This window comes from Tyto alba, unplaced genomic scaffold, assembly GCF_018691265.1.
Source record: "Tyto alba isolate M040663 unplaced genomic scaffold, T.alba_DEE_v4.0 Super-Scaffold_23, whole genome shotgun sequence".
NCBI lineage: Eukaryota > Metazoa > Chordata > Aves > Strigiformes > Tytonidae > Tyto > Tyto alba.
In genome coordinates this window covers 6,693,439-6,716,362 of record NW_024881297.1, presented here as the reverse complement: position 1 = coordinate 6,716,362, position 22,924 = coordinate 6,693,439, and the positions used below count along the sequence as shown (strand labels likewise).

General features: G+C 41.8%; 2 protein-coding genes across 7 annotated transcripts in view; one reads left to right on the top strand and one right to left on the bottom strand.

The window, feature by feature from the left end:
• The window catches only part of LIN54 (lin-54 DREAM MuvB core complex component), a 37,391-nt gene extending 34,784 nt beyond the window's left edge, over window positions 1-2,607 (bottom strand). For 5 of the 6 annotated variants that reach the window (XM_042797039.1, XM_032997950.2, XM_042797042.1 and 2 more), the window contains exon 1: window positions 2,000-2,103. The gene's annotated coding sequence lies outside the window, so the exon portion shown is untranslated. Of the gene's footprint in view, window positions 1-1,999; window positions 2,104-2,552 lie in introns of those variants that run through there. The other variant, XM_042797040.1, reaches the window with a different exon arrangement.
• A 454-nt stretch (window positions 2,608-3,061) lies between these two features.
• On the top strand, window positions 3,062-12,666 carry COPS4 (COP9 signalosome subunit 4). Its single transcript, XM_032997984.2, has 10 exons — window positions 3,062-3,268; window positions 4,453-4,532; window positions 5,319-5,470; window positions 6,760-6,863; window positions 7,709-7,862; window positions 8,977-9,127; window positions 9,500-9,670; window positions 11,061-11,176; window positions 11,524-11,608; window positions 12,102-12,666. The coding sequence occupies exons 1-10, from the start codon at window positions 3,195-3,197 to the stop codon at window positions 12,233-12,235; spliced, it is 1,221 nt and encodes a 406-aa protein (XP_032853875.2). The 5' UTR covers window positions 3,062-3,194; the 3' UTR covers window positions 12,236-12,666.
• Window positions 12,667-22,924: the final 10,258 nt, after the last annotated feature.

Below are 22,924 nucleotides of genomic sequence, written 5' to 3'. Positions count from 1 at the left end.
AACCTGAATCTCTCGCATCATGTAGCTATGTGCCCCCATCACTGCTCAAGGGATTATTCCAGCAGTCTTATTCTCATGCACAAAAAACTTTTATGTTTTCTAATGTTGTCAAGTGAGCAAGCCTAGTCACAGGCTGTACTGAAAGCCACATGCTGCTTACCGTTTTTCTAAGCAACTGAGAGAGCCAAGCTACTCAAATGTATGGCCTGACAAAACACAAACCCTTGAATCAAGAGCTCAAGAAACATTTTCCACTTCTTACCGGGAGCTCCTGCAGGTAAGAACAAAAATAACCCAAACCAACCATGACTTTGTCTCCTAGGTACTTGTCATCAATCCCACCACTGTAGTATACAAATTCTGTAGGACACTGAGAAGTGCTTCTGACAGCATGTGAAGTAAGAAAGCAGTACCTCTATAGCACAGGAAGGGAACACAAGCACAAGCAGACCGAGTGACAGATAAAGAAGCAGAGTCTGTTGCTGAAGCAGAAGTCAAACACTCCCCCGCCTCAATCTACCTTACTTTCCCCCTCCCCGAAATATTTTTCAAACACGTGTAAGGGAAAAGAATCTAAGGGGCTTTGACTGCTTTTCAAAACCTAAAATAAAAGATATCTCAACATATAACAGTGTCCCTAAGGCAAAAATCTGACAGCACTCTTCGTTGACACACTTCAAATTTACTTGTGGTTAGCAGATACTCAATCTGAAACCACTCGAGCTTTTTGAGAATTCTAGATGAACAAACTTTTGAAACTTACAGCATTACAAGAAGCATTAAATACCTTTTTAATCCATCAGAGAAGCTGGGCTGTATTTTCTAACATACTCTACAAGCTAGCCTTTAAGAGTGCTTGGCCCAAAGAGCAACACAGCTGTACATCTCCCTGTAGGTTGATACACGTCTGTACAAGGCATGTACCCAAGTTACCACTTGTGGACACATATGTAAACTGGACATCTCGAGGAATAAAAAAATAGAAGTCTAATGCATTTTATTTTACAAAAGGATACCCCTGACAGAAGAAATATTGTCACCTGATAACTGCTAATCTTCTTGCATCCAATAAGCTACTGTGAATAAGCTAACCACACACACAAGGTATCACCTGTTATCGCCAGCTTTATGTAAACATTGCAAAGAATATTCCAAGTATTTTTCTATATTCAGTATTTTCTACAATAACTAATGTATTTCAAGCAACTGTTCAGAAGGATGAACCTAATGAAAGATCATTGAAACATCTGTTCTTTCTTCACTTGAAATCTTAAGTCTGAGAGCTTTCCTTCTGTTCACACTATGTTCCAGTAGACAGTTTCACATGCTCCCAACGCCGCAGTGCTTTCCAGAACTCAAAATCTCCATACCAAACGTTACGTAATTAGTACACGATGTGCTTCAAAGTCAAGGCCACAAATAATTAATAACACAGTCCGACTGCCAATATCCCTCGGGACGAGCAAGAGCGATGATGAGAGAAGCTGGGGCTAGACCAGAAGCCGGTCCAGCTAAATTCACGTCCAACTCGGGAGGCCGGCCGCGGCCCCGCAGCAGCACGCTGAAGGCACAGGTACACCCTCGCACTTCGGGGAGCGAAATAAGCGTGGAAAACACCCCCCGCTGTTCCCACCGCAGCCCGCTCCGCGGGGCAGAGCATCCCCGCAGACAAAAGCGGGACGTCCTCAAGCCAAACCAAGCCGCGGTAGCTCCTCAGGGAGCAGCCCAGTCCCCTCCGGTAGCGCCCACGCCAATAAGTTCGCCCAGAAAAGCGTCTCCGGGCCTAAACCACCCGCCACCAACACCACCAGGCGCCCGGGAATCGCCCGGCCCCGGGGACTCCCCCCTCCCCGCCGCCCGGAGGAGCCGGGCCCCGCCGGCGGCTGCAGGCCCACCCGGGGAGCCGAGCCCGAGCGGCCGCGACCGTCGGGCACCGCGAAACGCCGGCAACGACGGCGTCCCGCGTCCCCCCCTCCCCATCGCCATCCCGGGGCCTCACCTTATAGGCGGGCGGCGCGGGGGCGGCCAGGCTCCGTCAGCAGCCGCCACCGTATTTCGAAAGATCCGCCATTTTCACCCCGTCACCCTCCTCCCTCCTCCCGCGGCCCGCCCCCGCCGCACCTGCCCCCCCCCCCCCCCCCCCCCCCCCCCCCAAACCCCAACCGCTTCCGGACCGGCGGGGAAGGGGGCGGCGGCGGGTCCCGCACAGACCGAGGAGGAAGCCTCCGCCGCCGGCCCTCCCGACTCCGCTTTAACCCTGCCGCCGCAGCTGATCGCAGCGACAGACCGCGACAAGCCCCGCCGGGAAGACAGGAGGACATCCCCCCACCATGAACGGCGGCGGAGAGGCGGCGGGGGCGGCTGTCCCCGCCAGCCCCGGGAAGGGAGGCTTGGGGGGAGGTCGGCGGGGAGCCCGTCCGGCGGGGCCGGGCCTATGCCACCCCGGCAGGAGGCGGCTGTCAGCGTCCCGCCGCTCCCTCCCCGCCAGCGGGGCCGTGCCCGCGCCTCCCCCTTCACCCTCCCGGCGCCGCTTTCCCGCCCCTCGCACTTACCGGGCGGGCGGGCACTCTCACTCTCACTCTTCTTCCTCCTCCTCCTCCTCCTCCGCCGCCGTCACCGCGCAGCCCTCCGCGCCCCGCGCCGCCGCCGGCCCCCCACCTCCCGCCCCTCCGCTGCCGCGCGCGGCGGCGTTGGCGGCGGCGGCGCTCGCGACGAAGCCGCCGTGTTTGTTCAAAATCACGCGCCCCGCGCCATTCCCCCGCCGCATCCCATAATACTGCGCCGCGCCGCCCTGGCAACCGCCGCCGCGGCCTGCCTCTTCGCGCGCGCGCGCGCCGCCCCGCCCCGCCCCGCGCTTCCGGGGCCCGCCCTACCGCCCACCGGCGCTTCCGGAGGGTGGGGGGCCGTTCGGGGAGGACCCAGCCCTTTGCGTTGAGGCCGTCCGACACGTGCGCACGCTCCACGTGTGGTTCTATACGTATATATTTCTATACGTCCCGCCCCGGGAGGGGAGGGTGGGGTAGGGGTGGAGATGAGGCGTGCGCGGGGCCCGCCTGAGCTTTCTTCCCGCGCGGGCGCTCGCCGCCACGTGACCCCGCCGCCCGGCCGCCCCTCTAGCCCGCCGGGCGGCTCGGCTCTATGGTAGGAGGGCCGCCGCGCTCGCGGGGTGGCGGTGGGGGGGAGGAACGGCGAAGATGGCGGCGGCGGTGAGGCAGGACCTGGCGCAGCTGATGAACTCCAGCGGCTCTCACAAGGACCTGGCGGGCAAGTGAGTGTGGGCGCCGGCCTCCCACCCCTCCCACCCACCCCCCCAAGGCGGGCTGAGGCGGGCGAGAGGCCGTTGGGGCGGAGAGAACGGGGGGGGCTGCCGGCTCTAGGCAGGGGAGGCGCCTCTTCTTCAGCGGCCATGCTTCTTTAGATTAAAAAGAAGAAAGAGTTCATCTCATGATTCTGCTCCCCTCCTCTTTTTTTTTTTTTTTTTTTTTTTTTTTTTTTTTTTCCGTTTCTACCGACGGCTTGCTCTGTGACGGTGCTCTTCGCGTAGCCCGCCCCGTGTCTGTCTGCCTGTCAGCTGAGCGAAATTTATAGGTCGGGAAATTAATTTTCCTCGACTGCTATAGACATGTCACTAACTCCATTATGATTGTTTTCCTTCGGTGGGTATTTTGGATGCCAAATCTTCGGGTTTGAGCTACTCCAAACGCAACGTGTTACGTAGATTTTTCTCCCCGAGGGTTCAGGCAGATGTCGATCAGTTAAAGGAAATGTTTTGAGACCCAGTAGAGTTGCTTATTTTCTAGGGGGATTGCTTCACTGTTAGGAGTTTCGTGTAAAACTTGGAAATGTTCCCCTTCAAATGTGGCTTCAACGTGAATGTGGTACTTCATCAGTATTACACACACTGAGGTTATGGCCCAGGCAAATTTTAATTACCTTTAGGAAATATAAAACCCAGAGTTTCTGTTTTTGCAGGAGCAGACGCTTAAAAACCCATAGTCAGTGCCGGTGCCCATGTCAAGTGGCCTTAACATACTATTTACCTCCTACTCCCAACACTGTTTTTTTATTCTCACTGAATATGGCATTTTGAACATTTGATTAAATTTATTCCTCTTAATCCATGAGTGATAGTTTTCATTACTTTTTCTGTGATTTTTTTTTTTTTTTTTTGTTGACCTTCACAATTGCACATATATTCACAGATAACAAAATAGTGAGCTATATTATATCAGAGATTCTAGTCCTGGGCTTTAAAAAGTCAGATACTAATTCCAGGTGAGTGTTCCTGACATTTGAGCACACTTTGGAAAATTGTCACCTCAAAGGTATAGAAAATATAAGCAAACCTATGTCTCTGGCATCAAAAATAAGCAGAGAAACAGAACATGCTAGTGAAAAAATGTGCCCTATGAGTGATCTGTAATCTAATTTATTTTTTTGATCTGTGAACAGATATCGTCAAATACTGGAAAAAGCAATTCAGCTGACGGGTGTAGAACAACTTGAAGCTTTGAAAGCTTTTGTAGAAGCAAGTAAGTGCATCTGGTATAATCGGTTGCACACTGAGTGAAGGCCAGAGGTCTGTGGGATTGCATATTAGTTAGGTCTGTGTGAGGCTATGTAAATACATGATGTTATGGTCCTACTGGAACTCAAACACAGCTAGCAGAGGAACCATCATCACCACATTGAGAAGTAAAGGGATAATGGATCTGTAACCTTTGTAAGTTGTAACTTTACAGCCTTTCAGTGTGACAGTGTGGGAAGGTGAAAAGATAAAGTAGTCTCTGTTGAATGCTAAAATTGATGCTGGATGCCAAGTGGTATTCAGACTAACAACCCCCTTCTTCCCTTGTCTCAACTTAGTCTGAAAAACTATCAAGAATAAATGGTTAGGGTTTTTTTTTTGTGTTGTATTGGATGTTTGGCATATTGAATACCTCTGTAAATTCCACCTGTTGTAATTTTTTTAAGTTGAGAATAAACTTAGGAAAATTTAGCCTAAAGGTTTACTTTGTCCAAAATATTGCAGCAACTGAGATCAGTGATTCATAATGAAACATCTCTCTAAACTATAAATCCAAGTGAGAAATTCATCGTCTGTCAAGGGTTAGAACTCTTATGACCTCTCATGTTAAACTGATTCTGAGAGAAAAAAATCACCTTTTAGAAACAAAAAAAAACAACCTTCAGTCAGATACAGCTTTAAAAACTTGAAATACTCAAATGTAATATAAAAGCAAATTATCACTTGCAGTGAAGGCACTTCATGGCATTGCATCCATCTTGTGTTTTTCTTCCATGTGTCTCTGAACCAGTGGTGAATGAGAATGTCAGTCTAGTGATCTCACGTCAGCTACTGACAGATTTCTGTACCCACCTTCCAAGTCTTCCTGACAGCACGGCCAAAGAAATATACCACTTCACATTGGAAAAGATACAGCCTAGAGTTATTTCATTTGAAGAGCAGGTGAGTGAGCAATGATGAAGGGGTTCTGGTTTGCAGGCTTGATTTTGGTTTTTTTTTTTTTTTTTTTTCCACTTATCTGCTGAGTATTTTAAGTCTTTTAAAAAGCTGTTCAAAACAGATATTCCTACTTAGAGTCCAGTTTTGCATTCCTGTATGTGCAAAACCTGAGCTAAATGCAGAGGGTTTTTAGGACCATGCAAAGAATACAGACTCTGTCTCTTCATCAGGATGCTGGGCATGTAATTCCTCCACTACCAGAAAATGGCTTCTTACAATGAAACAATACTTGAGCTACTGGAGGTACTGTTGAGAGACAGACTGGTACTCATTGTATTCCATTTTACCCAATTACTGAAACAGGCAGGTGATGTGAAGAGAGAAGCATCTTGACAAATAGCTTTTGTTTCAGAATGAATGTCTGTCTGTGTGTGTATTTTAGCCACAATTATTTTACCAGAAAAAAAAAAAAAAAGTTTTCTTGAAATCCCAATTCTAGTTCATTACTGAATATGCTGCAGTTCTTTTTCAATCCAGTTCTTGGTTTGGTTTTGTTGTATGAATATTCACCATTATCTAAGAGTTCTTGCAGAAGATGTTTATATAAAAAGCCTTTAGGATCTAGTATCTGAGAAGAAAAGCAAGGCAGTTTCTATTGTGATTTGTATTTGCTTCTCTTTACCTTGTTGTCTTTTTAAGCAGCTTTTACTCTTTTTTCAACTGAGCATGCTTGCCTGTGTATTGTTATAATTATGCATAAATTAAATCCAAGACATCACATAATTATTTTTTTTTTTTACCCATACTTTTGCTTATGAAACCCAGATTGTAAGCAGGAATGTTTTACCTGCTGACAGCCGCTCTACAAAGCAATTTCTGCATTAGGCTGTAATCATAGTTCACTTATGTCTTGCAGGCATGATATGAGGTATAACTGCAAGAAATGGCTTAGTGAATCTTGGTGCTCCAGTTCTTGAAAGCCTCATTTCATTTTTTTAAAAGCTTTATAAAAGGTTACTGCTTACCGCTCCCAAGATAAACTCCTTTTATCTTGTCACAAGCTTAAGTGGAAATGCTTCAAGTCAGCACTCATATTTAAAAGGCTTGGAATTAAAACTTGATCTAGGAGTCCCACACAGGACTCCTTGCACAGGAAGAGCTGCATGCACGCAGGTCGCTGTGTCTGTGAAGCTGAGGTATTGGTTGAGGGGATTCGTGAACAAGTACTGTGAAAGTTAATGCAGAACTGCTCCACTTCTGTAGCGTTTGCTGCTGATTGTATTATTGTTTAGGTCGCTTCGATAAGGCAACATCTTGCCTCAATCTATGAGAAAGAAGAAGACTGGAGAAATGCAGCGCAAGTATTGGTGGGGATCCCTTTGGAAACAGGGCAAAAGTAAGTACTGTGCTAGATACAGTTCTCTGTTGTTAAATATACTCGTTCCCTTTGTATTTAACTAGATCAGTGAGTGAGAATTTTGGGGTTGCATATGTTCCCAGAGGTTCAGTAGTTCAGGCCAGAACTACAGCCAGATGACAGAAGTGTAGTTTGATGACTGTAGTAAACAGTTTGGTGGGTCAAAATGCCGCACCAGAGGTTTTGCACTATTTATTAGTCTTGGTGATAAAACAGCCTTTTGGGTAGTGTTTTACAGAAGTGCTCCTAAGATTATTGGAAGGTTCTTGAAGGGTGGCAGTTCTTCTACACGTTCACCTTTACAGTTCAAAACGAAGATGTGGTTTGAAATTGGATATTGACAAATACAGTTGAGGTTTTTTGTGTGTTTTGTTTGTGATTTTGTGTTTTATTTTTCTTTTAAGTCTAGAACCCATGCCATTACTTCTCTCTGGCTGTCCTTTCTGTCCTCTTTGGTAGAAGGAATTGCTGTAGGTTTTGCCTATTTAGCATCTGTTTTTTCTACTGCAGGTTTGCTTCTTAACTCAGGTGGCTCACCACTTATGGCAAACTTCCAGTCCACTAAAACCAGATTATTAGAGTGTACATTTGTGTCTTGGTGGACAGCATTATTTCTACTGGTGTTTGTAGGAGCCAGTTCTATATTAGCATTCATCTCAAATTTCCTTGCCTTGAACAGAGACTAATTTTGGTGTAGGGAAAAAAAAAAAGCAGGGTAAAGCAAACATTGCCAAGTGCTTGAAAATCATAATATGTGTTTGGAACTGCTAAGAGCAAGGGTAGTTGTGGAGCAACTCAGCACTTGCTTTTCTGTTTCTTTACAGACAATACAATGTAGATTATAAACTGGAGACCTACCTGAAAATTGCCAGGCTATATCTGGAGGATGATGACCCAGTTCAAGCAGAAGCTTATATTAATCGAGCTTCCCTGCTTCAGAATGAATCAACTAATGAACAGCTGCAAATCCATTACAAGGTTGTCTAACTTGCCTTATTGCTTTCTCTTTCTAAAGGGAGATGATTCCACACTGAGATGTTTTTATGCTATGCTACTAAAACTTTCAGAATGAGAAAAGAGATAAAGGGAAAAGCTTTAAATGGTTTGGGGAGCTTGAGAGCCACATCTTAGCAATAATTAAACAGCTCATTCCTTATGATTTGGAAATAAGTCTGTAAGTGCCAGTTTTTCTGAATGAAAATAAAATGTGAGCTTCAAAACAGCTGAAATATTGAAAATGTTGCTTCCACCTTTGTCTGTAAATTGAACAGGGGGAAAAAAATCACGTCCAGTATTAGGCACAATGGAAGATCTCCCCACCAACAGTAATTAAATAGTAAGTCCCATCCATAAAAGTAGCTTTAAGTCTCAAGTAGTAAAGTAACTACCGACCTTTCTGCTTATTTGTGGGTTTATTGTGTACGTAGTTCATACACTAATTACTCAAACCATTGTAATAATTGGGATGAGCAATGATATCTACAGTGTGACAGTACCAATCAAGTGTGGTGGTGTTTAAAATTCTACGACACAAAGCAGATGTGCCATGAACTGTAACTCAGGGTGTGGTGGTTTTGGTTTGCTGTTTTTCCCTCCTCTTTTTCTCTCCGCCTCATGCGATGTTTTAAAATGTGCACTCAGTTGGAAGTGCAAATATTTTCTGCAAGCATTAGAAAAGCACAAAGAAAGGGAGAGAAGAAATATCAGATGGTTGCAACGCTGAAAGGGAAAAGCAAACACTTGAAATTTAGAAATTGCTACCTAAGTGCTAGCTGTCAGTGTCAGTAGTGAAGGGGAAGCTGATGTACAGTATCAGCTGTACAATATGTCATTTACTTAGTTTCTGACCATTAGACATTTGTAATGCTTAACATGTGAATAGTGCTGCGAAATGCCCTTTCAGTTGCTTTCCACTATACTTTAGCAAGGGCTTTACAAGTGAAGGTAATCCTTCGAAGACATGGATTTCTGTAGGATGCAGTAGAGCAATATTTGTGGGAGCTGTCACTCGATAACGTGGCAATTTATATACACCTTTATTATACAGCCACCCTAGTTAGTTTTCTTTTTCTGAGACACACTTTCTTTCTAGGTTTGCTACGCTCGAGTTCTTGATTACAGAAGAAAGTTCATTGAGGCTGCCCAAAGATACAACGAGCTCTCCTATAAGAGCATAGTCCATGAAACTGAGCGACTGGAGGCATTGAAGCATGCTTTGCATTGTACTATTTTAGCATCAGCAGGTAAAATACATGTTACGTTTTTCTGTAAAAGACCCAACATAGGTATTTTATATCCCCGAAATCAAGTCAGCTTGTGCATTACTTGCGGGGAGGGATGCAAAATTGTGAACAGTGTCAAAATTACCTGTTGGCATACTGTTAACTCAGAGTTGGATTGCTTCTGTGTCTTTGCCAGTGATAAGCTGACATCTTGGCCAAAGATGCAAATGATAGTTTGTGGCAAACAGTGCTTTGGAACTGAACACAACCACAATCCTTTAGTAGAGCTTTGTTGGTTAATTGCATTTATTGAGAAAGAGATAACTTTCTGTTGTTTACCTCTAAATACTCAATGTTTTGATGATCATTTATGAGGATTCTTGACTCTCCTAGGACAACAGCGTTCTCGCATGCTTGCTACACTCTTCAAGGATGAGAGATGCCAGCAGCTTGCAGCCTATGGGATCTTGGAGAAAATGTATCTCGACAGAATTATCCGTGGAAATCAACTGCAGGAGTTTGCAGCTATGCTAATGCCTCACCAGAAAGCAACTACAGCCGATGGTACGTATTTCTCTAAACCTTTGTAATGCTAGGTGTTCATCCACAGCAGTTAGACTTGCCCAGTGCAGTCAAGAAGTGTGATGGAAGAGAATTTAGTATTTCTTATATGATTATTTTAAAATTATTTCCTAGCATGCTACCCTCATGAGTATAGTTTAATAGTAAAGCTTCTTAGCCATAGTTCATCTTTCTGATTGGCTATTAAAGTTTTAAAATATTCTTCTAAAAGATCACTTGTAAAAATCTTGTTTCTCTGTCTGTGCACAGTCCTTTTGCACTGACAACCTCCCAGCATTTCTAATCTTGTCTCGTATTTTGAGTCTCTGTCCTTTTGAACTTCTCCAGTTCTAAGGCACTGTTATAAATAGGATGCCTGGAAATACATAGTGACATGCATGTAGGCTGTAAATGGTCTGTGTGGATGATAAATTTATTTGAACTGCTTCTTGACTTGACAGGAAGATGACAGATAGTGAGGGGATGACTTGGACCTCACACTGTCTCCAAATTGTTTTCTGATCCATCTCACTGGCATCTTATTAACTCGGTTCTTCCTGGAACCTCTGAACAGTGAGAAATAATGTGAAGTAATGACTTCACTGGAGTCCTAAATACACTGGTCTCAGTTTTCTAGATTAGAAGAATATTGAAGTGGAAAAATATATAAGCATGAAATGCCTCTTAATCAGAAAAACCTTCCTTCCTAGTGAACAGTACTCGTTGAATACGGACAAATAAAAAACTGTGTAATTGCAGAAGTGAAAACTGGTTAAAGGTACTTGCTAACAATAAGCTGCGGTCCTTTCTTTGGGCCAATTTGTTGTTTATTTATAACCTGTACTATTTGTCTGTGTAGGTTAAAGAATGCAGGTTAGTTGGTATTTAATAATGTGCTTATCTTCATCTAGAGGTTAAGGGGCAAATGAGTTAAATTGTTAAATCAAAAAGAGAGAAATTAGATCAGGGTTTATTACTCTACAGGCACAGTAGGAAAGAGGTTAATTGTATCCCTAAACGCTGTAATGAATAATAAAAAAAAAAAAAAAAAGCAGTGGTCTTTCCATTTGGCAAGCTAGTAACTGATTGCAGGAGGTCAGACTCCCTCAGTTCATATGTTGAGTCTTGTAGCCAAATGAAAGGCTCCACTTGATTATTCTAGAAATTAAATAAAAGGGCTTAAGCTACCTGTCTTAAAATCAACCACATGCCATGAATTTCTTTCTGTTCACTTTCTTCTGTGTAGCGTAACACTGAAGCATGGCAGTTGCATCTGGACTTTGCACACGTAACCATGGGAAAAAAAGCATTTTCTATCTGCTCTACAATATAAACCAAGTATTCCAATCTTACAGTAACGGATTCTTTTTTTTTTTCTTATCTAACCCCTAAGGTTCCAGTATCCTGGACAGAGCTGTTATTGAACACAACTTACTATCTGCGAGCAAACTTTACAACAACATTACTTTTGAAGAGCTTGGAGCATTACTAGAGATCCCTGCAGCTAAGGTATCAGTTTACATCTTTTGTAAAAACAAGGAGCATCAGAGACATGAGGAAAATAGCTGTGGTAAATATTAGGAAAAATAAGTCAATATTAGGAAATAATTAAATATTCCATATTATGGGGAAGGTTAAATATCTAGCATATCTTACGAGAAGGAAAGATACACAGTGTGGAATGAACAATAGTGGAATTAGATGCTACTGATAGTATGTCTAATCATTTGATAATTCGTGTTCTCTGTAGGTTACCCCCCGCAACGGGTGGAAATACTGAAAAACCCATAAGGAGTATAAAGTCTCCTTTCAGAACGGAAGAAGTTTTTAACATCTTTGTCTCTTCATTATTCCAGGCAGAAAAGATAGCTTCTCAGATGATAACCGAGGGTCGCATGAATGGATTCATTGATCAGATTGATGGAATTGTTCATTTTGAAAGTAAGTTTGACCACAGTAACTTCTTTTTTTTACCACCATTCAAAGTGAGATTTTTGTTTTGCTGCCTTACAGGATAAGGAAATGAAGTTTCTTCTTATCTTGTCTGAAGTGAGCTTGCTGCTTCTTTCCGTGTCCAGGAGGTGGCACAGTTTGCTTTAATGGAGGACCACATTTCACCAACCCTCCCTGATACTGACAGAATTTATTCCGTCAGTCTCCTTGTTAGGAACAGGTTTACCAGGAAGTTTTCTGTTCAATTCTGCTTTGCAATGGAGGTGTTAGGCTTGTAACAGACTGCCAAAATCCCTGTAGCTTTTGAATACAGAAATGACCATGATGTAGCTGCAAGGAAGGCTTCCTCTGTGAGGCTGGTGAGGGCAGTGGCAGAAGAAAAGCTTACAGTTGAAAAGGCAAGAGAATTGCTAAGACTTGCTTTGTGTTATGTGTTTGTAGTGGTTTTTTTTTTTTTTTTTTTTTTTTTTTTTTTCTGCAGCTCGTGAAGCTTTGCCAACTTGGGACAAGCAGATTCAGTCACTGTGTTTCCAGGTTAACAACCTGCTGGAGAAGATAAGTCAGACAGCCCCAGAATGGACAGCACAGGCAATGGAGGCCCAGATGGCTCAGTAACTGTGCAGCCGTTGTCTGAATGGAGACAATCAACTGCCTGCTGTGCTGGAAGAAAGGAACTGAGTAGAACTGTGAGCCAAATGAATAACCCACCTTCATTTCCCCAACTTCTGTTTCCCCTGTCTTAGGATACAATTAGGTGAATCACTTTGGTGTGACAGCCCCCCCGTTGTCTGAGAATAGAATGATGCTGTTGCTGCCTTTGCGTTGCACTCTGTTGTCCTGAAAGTTGTGGTTTCTATGTAGAAGAAGGTGTAATGTCTGCAGCAAGCTTTGCTTTGCTTATTTATTTTTTTTCCACTGTACTGCTATAGCTTTGTAGCCCGTTACTTCCTATGATGCTTGCCTTGCTGTGAAGAAATAAGTGCCATGTTTCTTTTAGTTGTAATTATTCTAATAAAGGCTGGAATGAGCCACTTGGTTTAAGTGTTGCAGAGACCTGTTTGGTTTTTTTCTTGGGCAGTAACTTGGAATAATTTGAATTTTTGGAATTGTCATTTTCAGCCCCTGAAAATGTTAAATGAAAAGCACTTTTTTTTTTTTCCTCGGTTTGTAAAACACAAATCACAAATCTTAACTGAAGGAAATACCGCCCCTTCTCCTGCATTGGTACAAGGTGCACACTTATCTGTGCTGAGAGACAGTGGTAAAGACCAGTGTTCCCAAGAGAGCTTGTTGCAGTGGTATGCTAAGTGATGAGAACAGTGCATGCCAAGTAAGTTAAGTCAAATGTGGTCTTTTATTTTCTAGGTCAGCATGAATTGGTAATTTTTCAAAAGTATCCATAGTGTTTTTTTGGAACTGGAGATGTAACAAGACACTCTGACAGGTAGGGATTCTGTACTACAAAAGTTTAAATATCTTCTGAAAAGAGTGGCTGGAGAATACTGTGCAAATTACTTATATAATAAGATACAATGACTAGGTAAAGGTGTCATGTGGTAAGCAGGACTAACTTGAAATGCTTATGCACAGCAATGAAGTATCAAAGCGGCCCTTCTGATGTATATCTGTCTGGAGTTGTGCACTCTTTACCTGTACTTATGGTCTGCCAGATATAGAAGTTTTTTGCGATTTGCTGGAGAGGTCTTCACAGAGGGGTCTTTTGGTAATGGAGAGCAAAGGCAGAGTTTAATCAATAGCTGTTTCTGTCCAGAGATTATGTTTTAGTTAGAGATGATCTAGTTCAGGTTGTAGTTCTAGCTTTGATGTGAATTACCTTAGCTCCTTTTTCATTTCAGTCAAGTAATAATACTATAAATGAGTTTTCAGTCTATGTTCATCCTAGTCTTTTTGTCTCAAAAAATCTGGAGGATGCTAATGTCAAAGGTTTTGACTCAATCTACATCTCTAAAGCCTTGAAATTTTGTGGTGTGGTGGTTTTTTTTTTTTTTTTTTTTTTTTTTAAATACATCTTTATGCATTTAGATTTGTAGTGCTGTAAGAATTTTAGAAAAGCCAGGAGCCTAGTGAAGGGTGGCTCATCTATAAATACAATGGACTTCTGTCAACCTGGCAGATGAAGTTTCTTAGTCACAAAACAACTAGCCAAGTTAGTTATGATGGCTCCCAGCTGGTAGCATCCTTTAGTTTCCCTGGGAGGGGGAGTGGTGACAGAGCAGCTGTGGAAACAGGAAGGAGCTGCCCACCACTTGACAAGTTTACTCTAAAAGAGCAATAGTGGAAGATTTTGCAGATCCTTGTAACAGAGGTTGTCCTTCAGTGTGGGCTGCCGTAGTCGAGTATAAGGGTCTCTGTCGACCAAGGTTGGTGTCTGCCACACTGGACACTCACCTCAATTATCCACAAGGGTCATCTGTCTTACTAAATAGCCCCCTGCTATTACTCTCGTTGTAATTTACATTACACAGCAGATGTAAATAATTTATTAGCTACAGGAGAGATGCTGGTATTTCACTAGATGTCAGTAAAAGCCAAGCTGACCATGAGCAAATCCTGAGTGCGCTGTATATATCCTTGCTGTACTGCTTTTCCAAGTCAACAGTGTCAGAGCTGGATTTGGCTATTCATCGGATAGCTGCTTTTATTTCCAGATGACCTTTTTTTTTCCTCAACTCTCCCAATTACTTTCAAGGCAACCAAAAAATCTGTGTAGACAGTGTAAGACACGTACACAGTATCAAGAAAGTAATTACTTGAGCAGTACTTTAGTTTCAGCAGAAAAAAAAACATTCAAAAATCTGTGATAAGGCTTCTGATCAGTTCATTGAAGTGCAGGGATTTAATTCATAATTATTATAGAAACTTCAAGCCATGGGTTAAATGTACTCCCTTAACTAGTCATACCATTACAGCTTGAGATTTGCAGTGTAGCCTTGGTTAGCAGCTATTCTACAGAGGATCAGATATCTTGTCTCATTTCTTTAGCACAGGTTCACTGTTTGCCTGGATTAGCCAGAAATTATCACTCATGTTTTGACTTCATTTATATTCTCTCTTGCCGTGGAAAACTTCAGTGACCCATGAAACTTATGTTACTTAGGGATTTGGGGTTAAGTTGGGTGCACAAGCTCTTATCTGTTGAGTCCTACAAGGAGTTGAATTCGTGGTTCTGCAATAACAAAACTTTAGCCCTATTGCAAGAAAATATTAATTACGAAGATTTTGCTTATTTCACTGTTGCAATCTGGGAGAAAAATCAATTTCAGAACCATCAAAATACGAAACCAACAGTTGTAGAGGAAGCCACCATTTTCCAGACAAAACAACAAGGGTTTGCCTAGTACTGGATCTGACATAAGCAAGATAGCAACATGAAAACTTTTTATTTGCTACTAGTAAATATGTAACTTTGTTTAAAAAAAAAAAAAAATAAAATTAACATTTGGTAGTATTGGCCTTCACAAAATTTTAATAGAATAGCTACTCTTTTTCCATTTCTGCTGTTAATGTTTAAAAAGATGACAAACATAAGTCCTCAAAGGCTTTTACTCTGTTATCTCCGTTCTATTGGAAACTCCATTCATTCAATTGCATATCTAGCTGCATACCTAGGATCCCAGCAACTCCATAGTTTTCAATTCTGTAACTGCTTACAGAAGCAAAGAGTTGGATGACAAGGTAAACATCCCCCAAAGCAATTCACAAGGCTTCAGGTTGTCAAGATCTGGGTGACAGCACATCACTGCTCTGTCAAATAATCTTACAGCAGCAAGTACTTGCTATCAAATCAAATTATTTAATAGAGGAAAGAACATAGAGAGCATGCACACTTGCTATACTTACTACACTTTTCTAGGTTCATAAAGAGGTGTCTTGTTTCAAGGCACCTTGCCACTACTTGTAAGAGACTGTCAAGTGAGTTTAGGCCCAGTTATAATGTTATTCTTCACTATGCAAGTATTCATGCACATCTTAGTCCAACAGCATCAGAAAAAGAAGAGCAAATTGATGACATAAATAGTGCTCCTTTTCAAGGCTGAGGAATATTTTGACCACGTTTTCAAGTTAAATTACTTTTAACTCGTTCAAAGTGGCTGAGGCTTTTCTTTCCCTTCAAGAGAAATGCAGACAGTCGCTAATAGGCTGGAGCCTGTTGGTTTTCTTCTCTTCCAGATTTTTTTAATATTGAAAAGCAAGACGCTGCACACAGCTTTTTTTTGGGAGCATGCCCTCTGCAGCTGGGGGTGTGCTATGTATGCCATTCGTATACATCCCAATTGAGGGCATTTGCTGCTTCACACGGCTATATGAGGGAGAAGACGGTTCTAAAAAGCTGTAACGAGGTGTGTTCACAGCTGCTCTGTGGAATATCTTTTCTCCCTGTGGGCTGGAAAGCAATAAATGGATCTACTGAACCATTTCTGAGAGGAGAAACCCAAGTGGCCAACTGTTGCATCAAAACCGAGGTGATCTTTGGTGATCAGCTAACAGAACACGTGAACCGGGCAGTGCTAACCCTTCTGTGCCCACGCCTGTGCTGGGTTTGTGTGGTGGGGTTTTTGGTAGCAGGGGAGAGGGTACAGCGGTGGCCCCTGTGAGAAGCTTCTTCAGGCTCCCCAAGCTCCAAGTCAGACATGCTTCTGGTCAAGGCCGAGCCTGTTACCAACAGTGGCTTCACCTCTGCGATGACATATTTAAGAAGGGGAACCCGAGAGGAGGAGTGGGAGTTGAGAGAAGCTGGGAGAAGGATACCTATGCCAACGCTGAGGTCAGTGGAAGAAAAGAAGAGGAAGTGGGGGAGGTGTGCCAGAGCAGGAACGCCCTGTATCCTGTGGTGGGACGGCAGGGCCACCCCACTGCAACCCATGAAGATCCACAGTGGAGCAGAGATCTGTCTGCAGCCCATGGAGGACCCCACACTGGAGCAGGTGGCTGCGCCTGAAGAAGGCCAGGACTCAGAGGTTAGAAGCGGCCCCCTCTGTAGTTCAGTGCTGGGAGAACTGCATCATGCCAGGGTGAGTCACGGCCATAGCAGCTTGGGAAGAGCTGTAGCTCGTGGGAGTGGTCGTGACTGATGTCAGAGAAAGTTTGTGGAGGACTGTCTCCTGTGAGAGGGGAACCACGCTTCATCAGAGGAAGAATGTGAGAAGATTCACCCTTGAGGAGGAAGAACTGGCAGGACTGACTGCACCCCCCCATTCCCTGCCCCCTGTGCTGCTGGCAGGGAGGATGTGGAGAGATCAGGAACAAAACTGAGTAGGGGAAGAAGGGAGGGTGTTTTTAAGATGTGGTAACGCTTTTCTCCATCTTTTGCCCAGGACCATAAAGGGTGAGTCACTCGTCCCTGTCCTTATCACAATTCCAGAGCCTTTATTTTCTCCTTCCCAGTGCTGGGAGGGAAGGCCTGTGTTAACAGCTGCGTGGCACTCAGCTGTGCTTTTACTTTATTTTCTCCTTCCCATTCCCGAGGGGCAAGGGGTGAGTGAAGGGTATCGTGGTGCTCAGTTGCCTTCTGGGCTCAAGCTGCGACAATGCCCCACTGCTGGCCTGGGTGTCCTGCAGCCGGTGCCTGTCCTCATGTGGGAGCCAAAACCAGAAGTTCCCACTAGATGGAGAGCTAAGCACGCGTAACAAATCTAGAGGTATCAGCTCTTGTGGAAGATTCCCAGCACACTCCCAGTTTTATTTTGTGATTAAGCTATGTTCATCTGTAGCAAGCGCAGAAGAACAAATTAATCAGCCTCTGAGATTTTTAGATTTCTGAGCCTTTACCTGTACTCAAAGCATGTTACAAAGCTTGCTTACCCCATGCATGGCTTAGGCTGTACTTCTACTAACAGGTTGCTTAGTAGCAGAAAGTTTTCCCTCCACAAGAAGAAAAAAATGACAATAGGACTTAACTCAGAATAAGGGAGTAAACACTACCTGTAGTCCGATTCAAAACAATATATAATATGTTCTCAAGTATAGTGTGGGACTAAACTTGGGATTTATGCGGTCTTGCTTGGTGCTTTTACAATTTTTCTCAATAAGAAGTTAATACCCTGATTTGCATTTATCTACTGAAGAGGACTTCTGTGAAGAAACCTCAAAACAATGTAAGTCATCATTAGGGAGACAACACCCATGCGAAACCGCCTCCATTTCTTTCTTAAAGCTTAGAGACTGCTTTGCACATGTTAAATGACTTCTCTATGAAATAATGTTTTTATTTTTTGCAGTGGTTACTGCTCAAAATTTGTTATTCATTGCAAAACGTAATCCAAAAGCAAAGTAAAAAAAATGTATCCAACTAAGAATATTAAACTAAAAAACAGGTCGTCAGCCTTGATTGATTCTCAGTAAGTATACAGCATTCATTTTATTACAACAGTATAAACCTGAAATTATGAATGTTTATTTAAGAAAAACCAGGACCAAAACACTTCCATAAACCAGCTTTTTTTTAACACGTTAAAACCCAAACTGGACAGCTAATGTAAGAGTAAGGCTCTCTGTGCTGTTTTGCTAATAAGTTTTTATTGCCTGAATAACTAAGTGTATTCCCGTCACACGTTAAAAAAATTTACTCAATAGAAGAATAAAAAGATACGTTCAAATAGCCTAGAGTTTCACTGCCAGCTGTGAATGCTTTTTTGTTGTTTCAGATCTTAATATTTTCAAGACTTTTAATAAAAAATTAAAATATATAAACTGAGAAAAAAAGGTGAATATTTACCTAGAACATGCTACTTTTCTGTGCTACATACTAACAAAACAACAATATTCATATTTACATTATTTCTCCCCATTCTACTATTTATCAGTTTAAATCAAATACCTGTAAATGAACTCTTCCTCTTACAACAAGACCTGAGTTTTTATCAACCATTTAATACTATCATTAAACCCAACTTCACACATAGTAACAACCTTAGCAATAGTTCACTATTTGAAAAAACTAACTTCATTAAATTTTTACCACATGTTAAACTATAACAATATATCACGCACCTCTTTAAAACCTGTAAAATCATAACATCACCTAAACATTTGCTTTTCAAACAACTTATTTGGGTCTTTCTCCAGCTGCTTTTAATGAATGTGCCCCTCCTGTTAATAAGTGCCTTGGCTTTGGGCCAAATTACTCTAAGTTTAAGTAAGCTTGTAGTGTAGCTGCGGTAGAGGTTTTTTTATATGGGTTAGTGTATTGTTCTTTTTTTTTCTATTTCAGAAAGAGGATTATCAGGTATTTTTTGAAGTATCTTTTTCATTATTTTCTTAGGGTTTTCTGTATCACCCTAAGCTACTTAGTTATTTTCAATAAAACTCTAGGAAGAGAATTTTTTTCCTAGTGCTCTGTGTATGTTGTTTCCTATATTGTTAAATGTTGTTTTTTTTTAAGGAGGGGAATTTCTGAATCTGGAGCTTTTTATAGTGGGCCTTCATTGGAGAGTAGTTGCTGAATAGCTTTAGGCTTGCTTATAATTACATGCATCTTTATTAGTGTGTTCATTATGTTTGTTGGGGAACTGATAACATGTCACTGATGTATTTGTACATGGTAAGAGGAGGTCTGAAAGATGAGTTTGCACATAATGAGGGAAGGTCTAAAGTATTCAACCTAGTTAACTTTTCTTTTTAAAGGAATAGTTTAGATTATTAACTGTGCTAAGATGAGTCAAGTGCACTTTAATTACATTGTTTGCCTGAAATGATGCAGGAAGCTAACTGACCATGTGTGTCACAAGCTTGGTGGCTTCTGTTAAACTTTGATGTTAAAGAGCAAAGAAAGTTGTGCTTTATATGTATATATATATATATATATATGTATGTATTCAGCATTTACTGTTTTTTTGCTTTCATTAATGCAAAATTTTGCTTAGTTTCATTTTTTTTTTTGTTAAATGGGGAGACAAAATCCTTGCTCTAATATTACTATTACAGCAGTCTTAATTCCCATTTTTCAGTGATTATGAGGCTGCCAGTGTATTTTTTCTTGGCTAAATCAGAAGCGCTTCATAAGTTTCTTTGTGCTTGTTACCATGCTATGAAGCAAGCAAATGACAAAGTATTTTCACAGCATAGCATGTGTGGAATGTTTTTGGGAATGGTTGAGGAAAACATGTATTAACAGATAGCACATAATTCAGGGTGAGACCTGGCATGGTCATCTTTTTGTTGACTTTCAAATGCTGCAGTCACCCTTGCAACTTCTACACCTGAGGGTACATGCATGCTTCCATTTTTGTCTGTATGGGACTTCAGAGAATGATGTTTGAGTACCTGATCATTTTTGGATACAAAACACTGCCCAGCTGCTGTGACTGCTTTTAAAACATGCACCGTGGTTACACACCTGAGAGGCATTAAAGCATTATGTAATGATTTGCAGTAATTGTTACTAAGTGTTTTCAAAAGCCAGGAAGCATGAAGGCTGCATTCTCTATCATATTCTGCTTAGGCGGATTCCACCACATATGGACAGTGCCAAGTTCGTGCATGAACTATAAAATTAGAAGAAGATGGAAAGGTGTAGTATTCTGTAATGGTTTCACATGGTCAAAATCCACTACCAGATAGAAATTCTCTGCTCTGAAGAATGGGGAATAGTCACTTTATGTAGTCACTACTGCTTTGTTTAGCTATGCTGGGTATGGCATTTTGTTGCAATTCCTCATAGCCTCTAGCACTGAAGTCAATAATATGATTGGGCCTTTGTTATTTGGATTAGTGCATTTATTATCTGGAAATAGATAATTGTGGTTATGTATTTCTGTTTTACAGTAATGGATGAAAATAGGGAGGAACAATCGGAGCTTATTTTAATGTACCACAACCTTTGTAAGATGTCTTGTCGCCTGAATGTGCTTCAGACCTGCACTCTTTCCTTTTTTGTCATGTCCTTTTTGAAACTGAAGTATATCCTAAGATACAAGTCCCATCATTCCCCAGGTGAGATGCTAGGCCTCATGCAAAGCCTATACTTATGAAAGTATATACACTGAGTAATAATAGACTCAAAATAAGATTTAGAAAAATTGTGGATTAAAAATGGAAAAAGTTAGTGCTTGTCTGTTCTCAGCTGTGTTGTGCTACTCTGTTCACATCCATTTTGCAGTACTGTGGGGACTTCAAGCACTGATACGGTACAATACAGTTTTAGGTTTAAATGGAAGCAAGTATAGAAATAAAGGAGTCAAAACCATTCAAGAGTATGTTGTAGTGGGAGGCTGGATGCTGAAACACGATTCAAAGACTTCCATACAAAGAAAATTTTGGAGCTGTTTTCAAAAGCTTGAGTTCAGGTTATTTCTGTGCTAAAAACATTTAAAATCTTCAAAACCAAACATAAGCAAACTTAATTACTGTTAATAGGTCTTGTTTTGTACAGAGAAAAGATGATAATGAAAGGGTGTGTGTATAGAATAAGGAGTTGCTGATTGTAACCCTCTACTAAAGGCTTTTTCACAAAATTTTAAGAACAAAAGCTATATATAACTAATCTGTAGCTTGATATAAGACATTGCATTTTGCTTAAAGCAGTGCTGAGAGATGGGGCTGGAAATCTAGACCTACCTTTGTAAGCCTTTTTTACCAGCTACTGCCTGATAGCTTTGACCTATGGGGTTTTACTAATGGAGCTCAGTACCTGTTCCCCTGACCTGAGGCCATCGTCTCTGATCAGATACTTTTTCCTTCTATGCAGAATAAAGATTAACAGACAGGGGAGGATTAGCAAAGAAGGGAAGATTGATTTCTGTGGAATCTCTGTGAGGACAGAGGCTGGTTGGGAATACAGGATGCACATCCAGCCAGCACGTCCATATAACATGCATGACCTGAGAAGGTACATTTGTGCTGAAGGGGTAACTGAAGACCCAAGACAGAATCAGGACACTTGCTGGTCTGTGCAAAAGGTGTTACAACTTCTACAGCAAAAAAAGCTCCAGGTTTAATTTGATTTTTTAAGTATTGTTTTTAGCTGAAATTTGCCTTTGGATCATAAGTGATATTTTGTTTCTCCTCTTTGTAGCATGTGTGAAAAGCGAAACAGAAGGGAATTGATCACCGGACTAAGAACTCATATTAGTTTAGGGCTCATCAGTAGGCTTGCTATCCTGTCAGTAGTCCCAGGGAAAGTATATCAAAAGTGAAATAAGATTCACTCAAAGAATTACAGGATGGGAATGTGTTAGTGTAAGTATGGCTTAAAGGGAAACAGATGCTAGCAAACAAGCCGTGTGGTGTTTCTTAAGTAGAAGCACTAGGATTGGAAAAAGTAATTGTGCAGGTGTAGTAGATTTTGCAGGACAAGAGGTACTCAGCTACACAGGAGTTTGTTATTTGCAAGAATTAGCTGCTGAGAGCTGATAGGATAAGATTTAGGGAACTGATCTCATTCTAGCTATTGATTAAAGAATCCTTATCTGCTGAGGGCTTTTGTTAGGAAGAGCCACAACATTTCTGTTTACAGTCTGCAGGTAAGTAGATGATAGAATGATATTTGTGGATGCTGCATTATGGGTGAGGACAGACTGGTAAGCTAAGATTTCTGGATGGAGGGGAGTTATTAATGCAAAATAGACCTTGAAATGGCTGCATGTACATTAGACATGGGTATGTTAGTATTTCATTGCTTCTTAGCTTGCCTGTTGTCATTGACAAAACCATTAAGGGAAATAAGTCTGAAATTTTGATGCGTGTGTTTTAAAAAAAGTTAAAACATTGGGGTAATACAGTGAAGTGTTGTCAGAGTGATTTTTTTAAAAAGGCAAATGCCATGCTGCAGGTTTTAAATATTTTTATTCTTGTATTTGGGGCAGAGCAGTATCTGAAAGTTATGGTTAGACAGCAAAGCAAGCAAGCCCATTAAATAATATCTACATTAATTTCTGGGTTTGAGTGGAAGGTTACATTCCATTTTCCACTAAGGTAATCATAAGGTAATCTGAAAGCTTGAATTTAGCTAATGAAACACCTTTAACATTCCTTGATCAAAAGGTGAGCTGCTAGAGTATGTATTGCCACATGTGAAACTTTTTTTTTTCTGTTGTAGTTTGCCATAGTAGAGTCAAGAAAATGTTTTCCACCTTTTGGATACCTTTATCCCACATTCTTGCTTAGAAATGATCTTACAGTTTCTAGTTTTTCACTAGTCGAGGAAGTCTGTGGGCCTGGGAGAAAAGAGCTACTTGGCTTCTCAGTGGGTGCTCAGCTGAAGGAGATGATGTTATGCTTTTCTGTGGGAGGATACGGGCTATCCTGAGCACATGGGGCATTGCAAGCAATGTGGAGGTTAGGTTT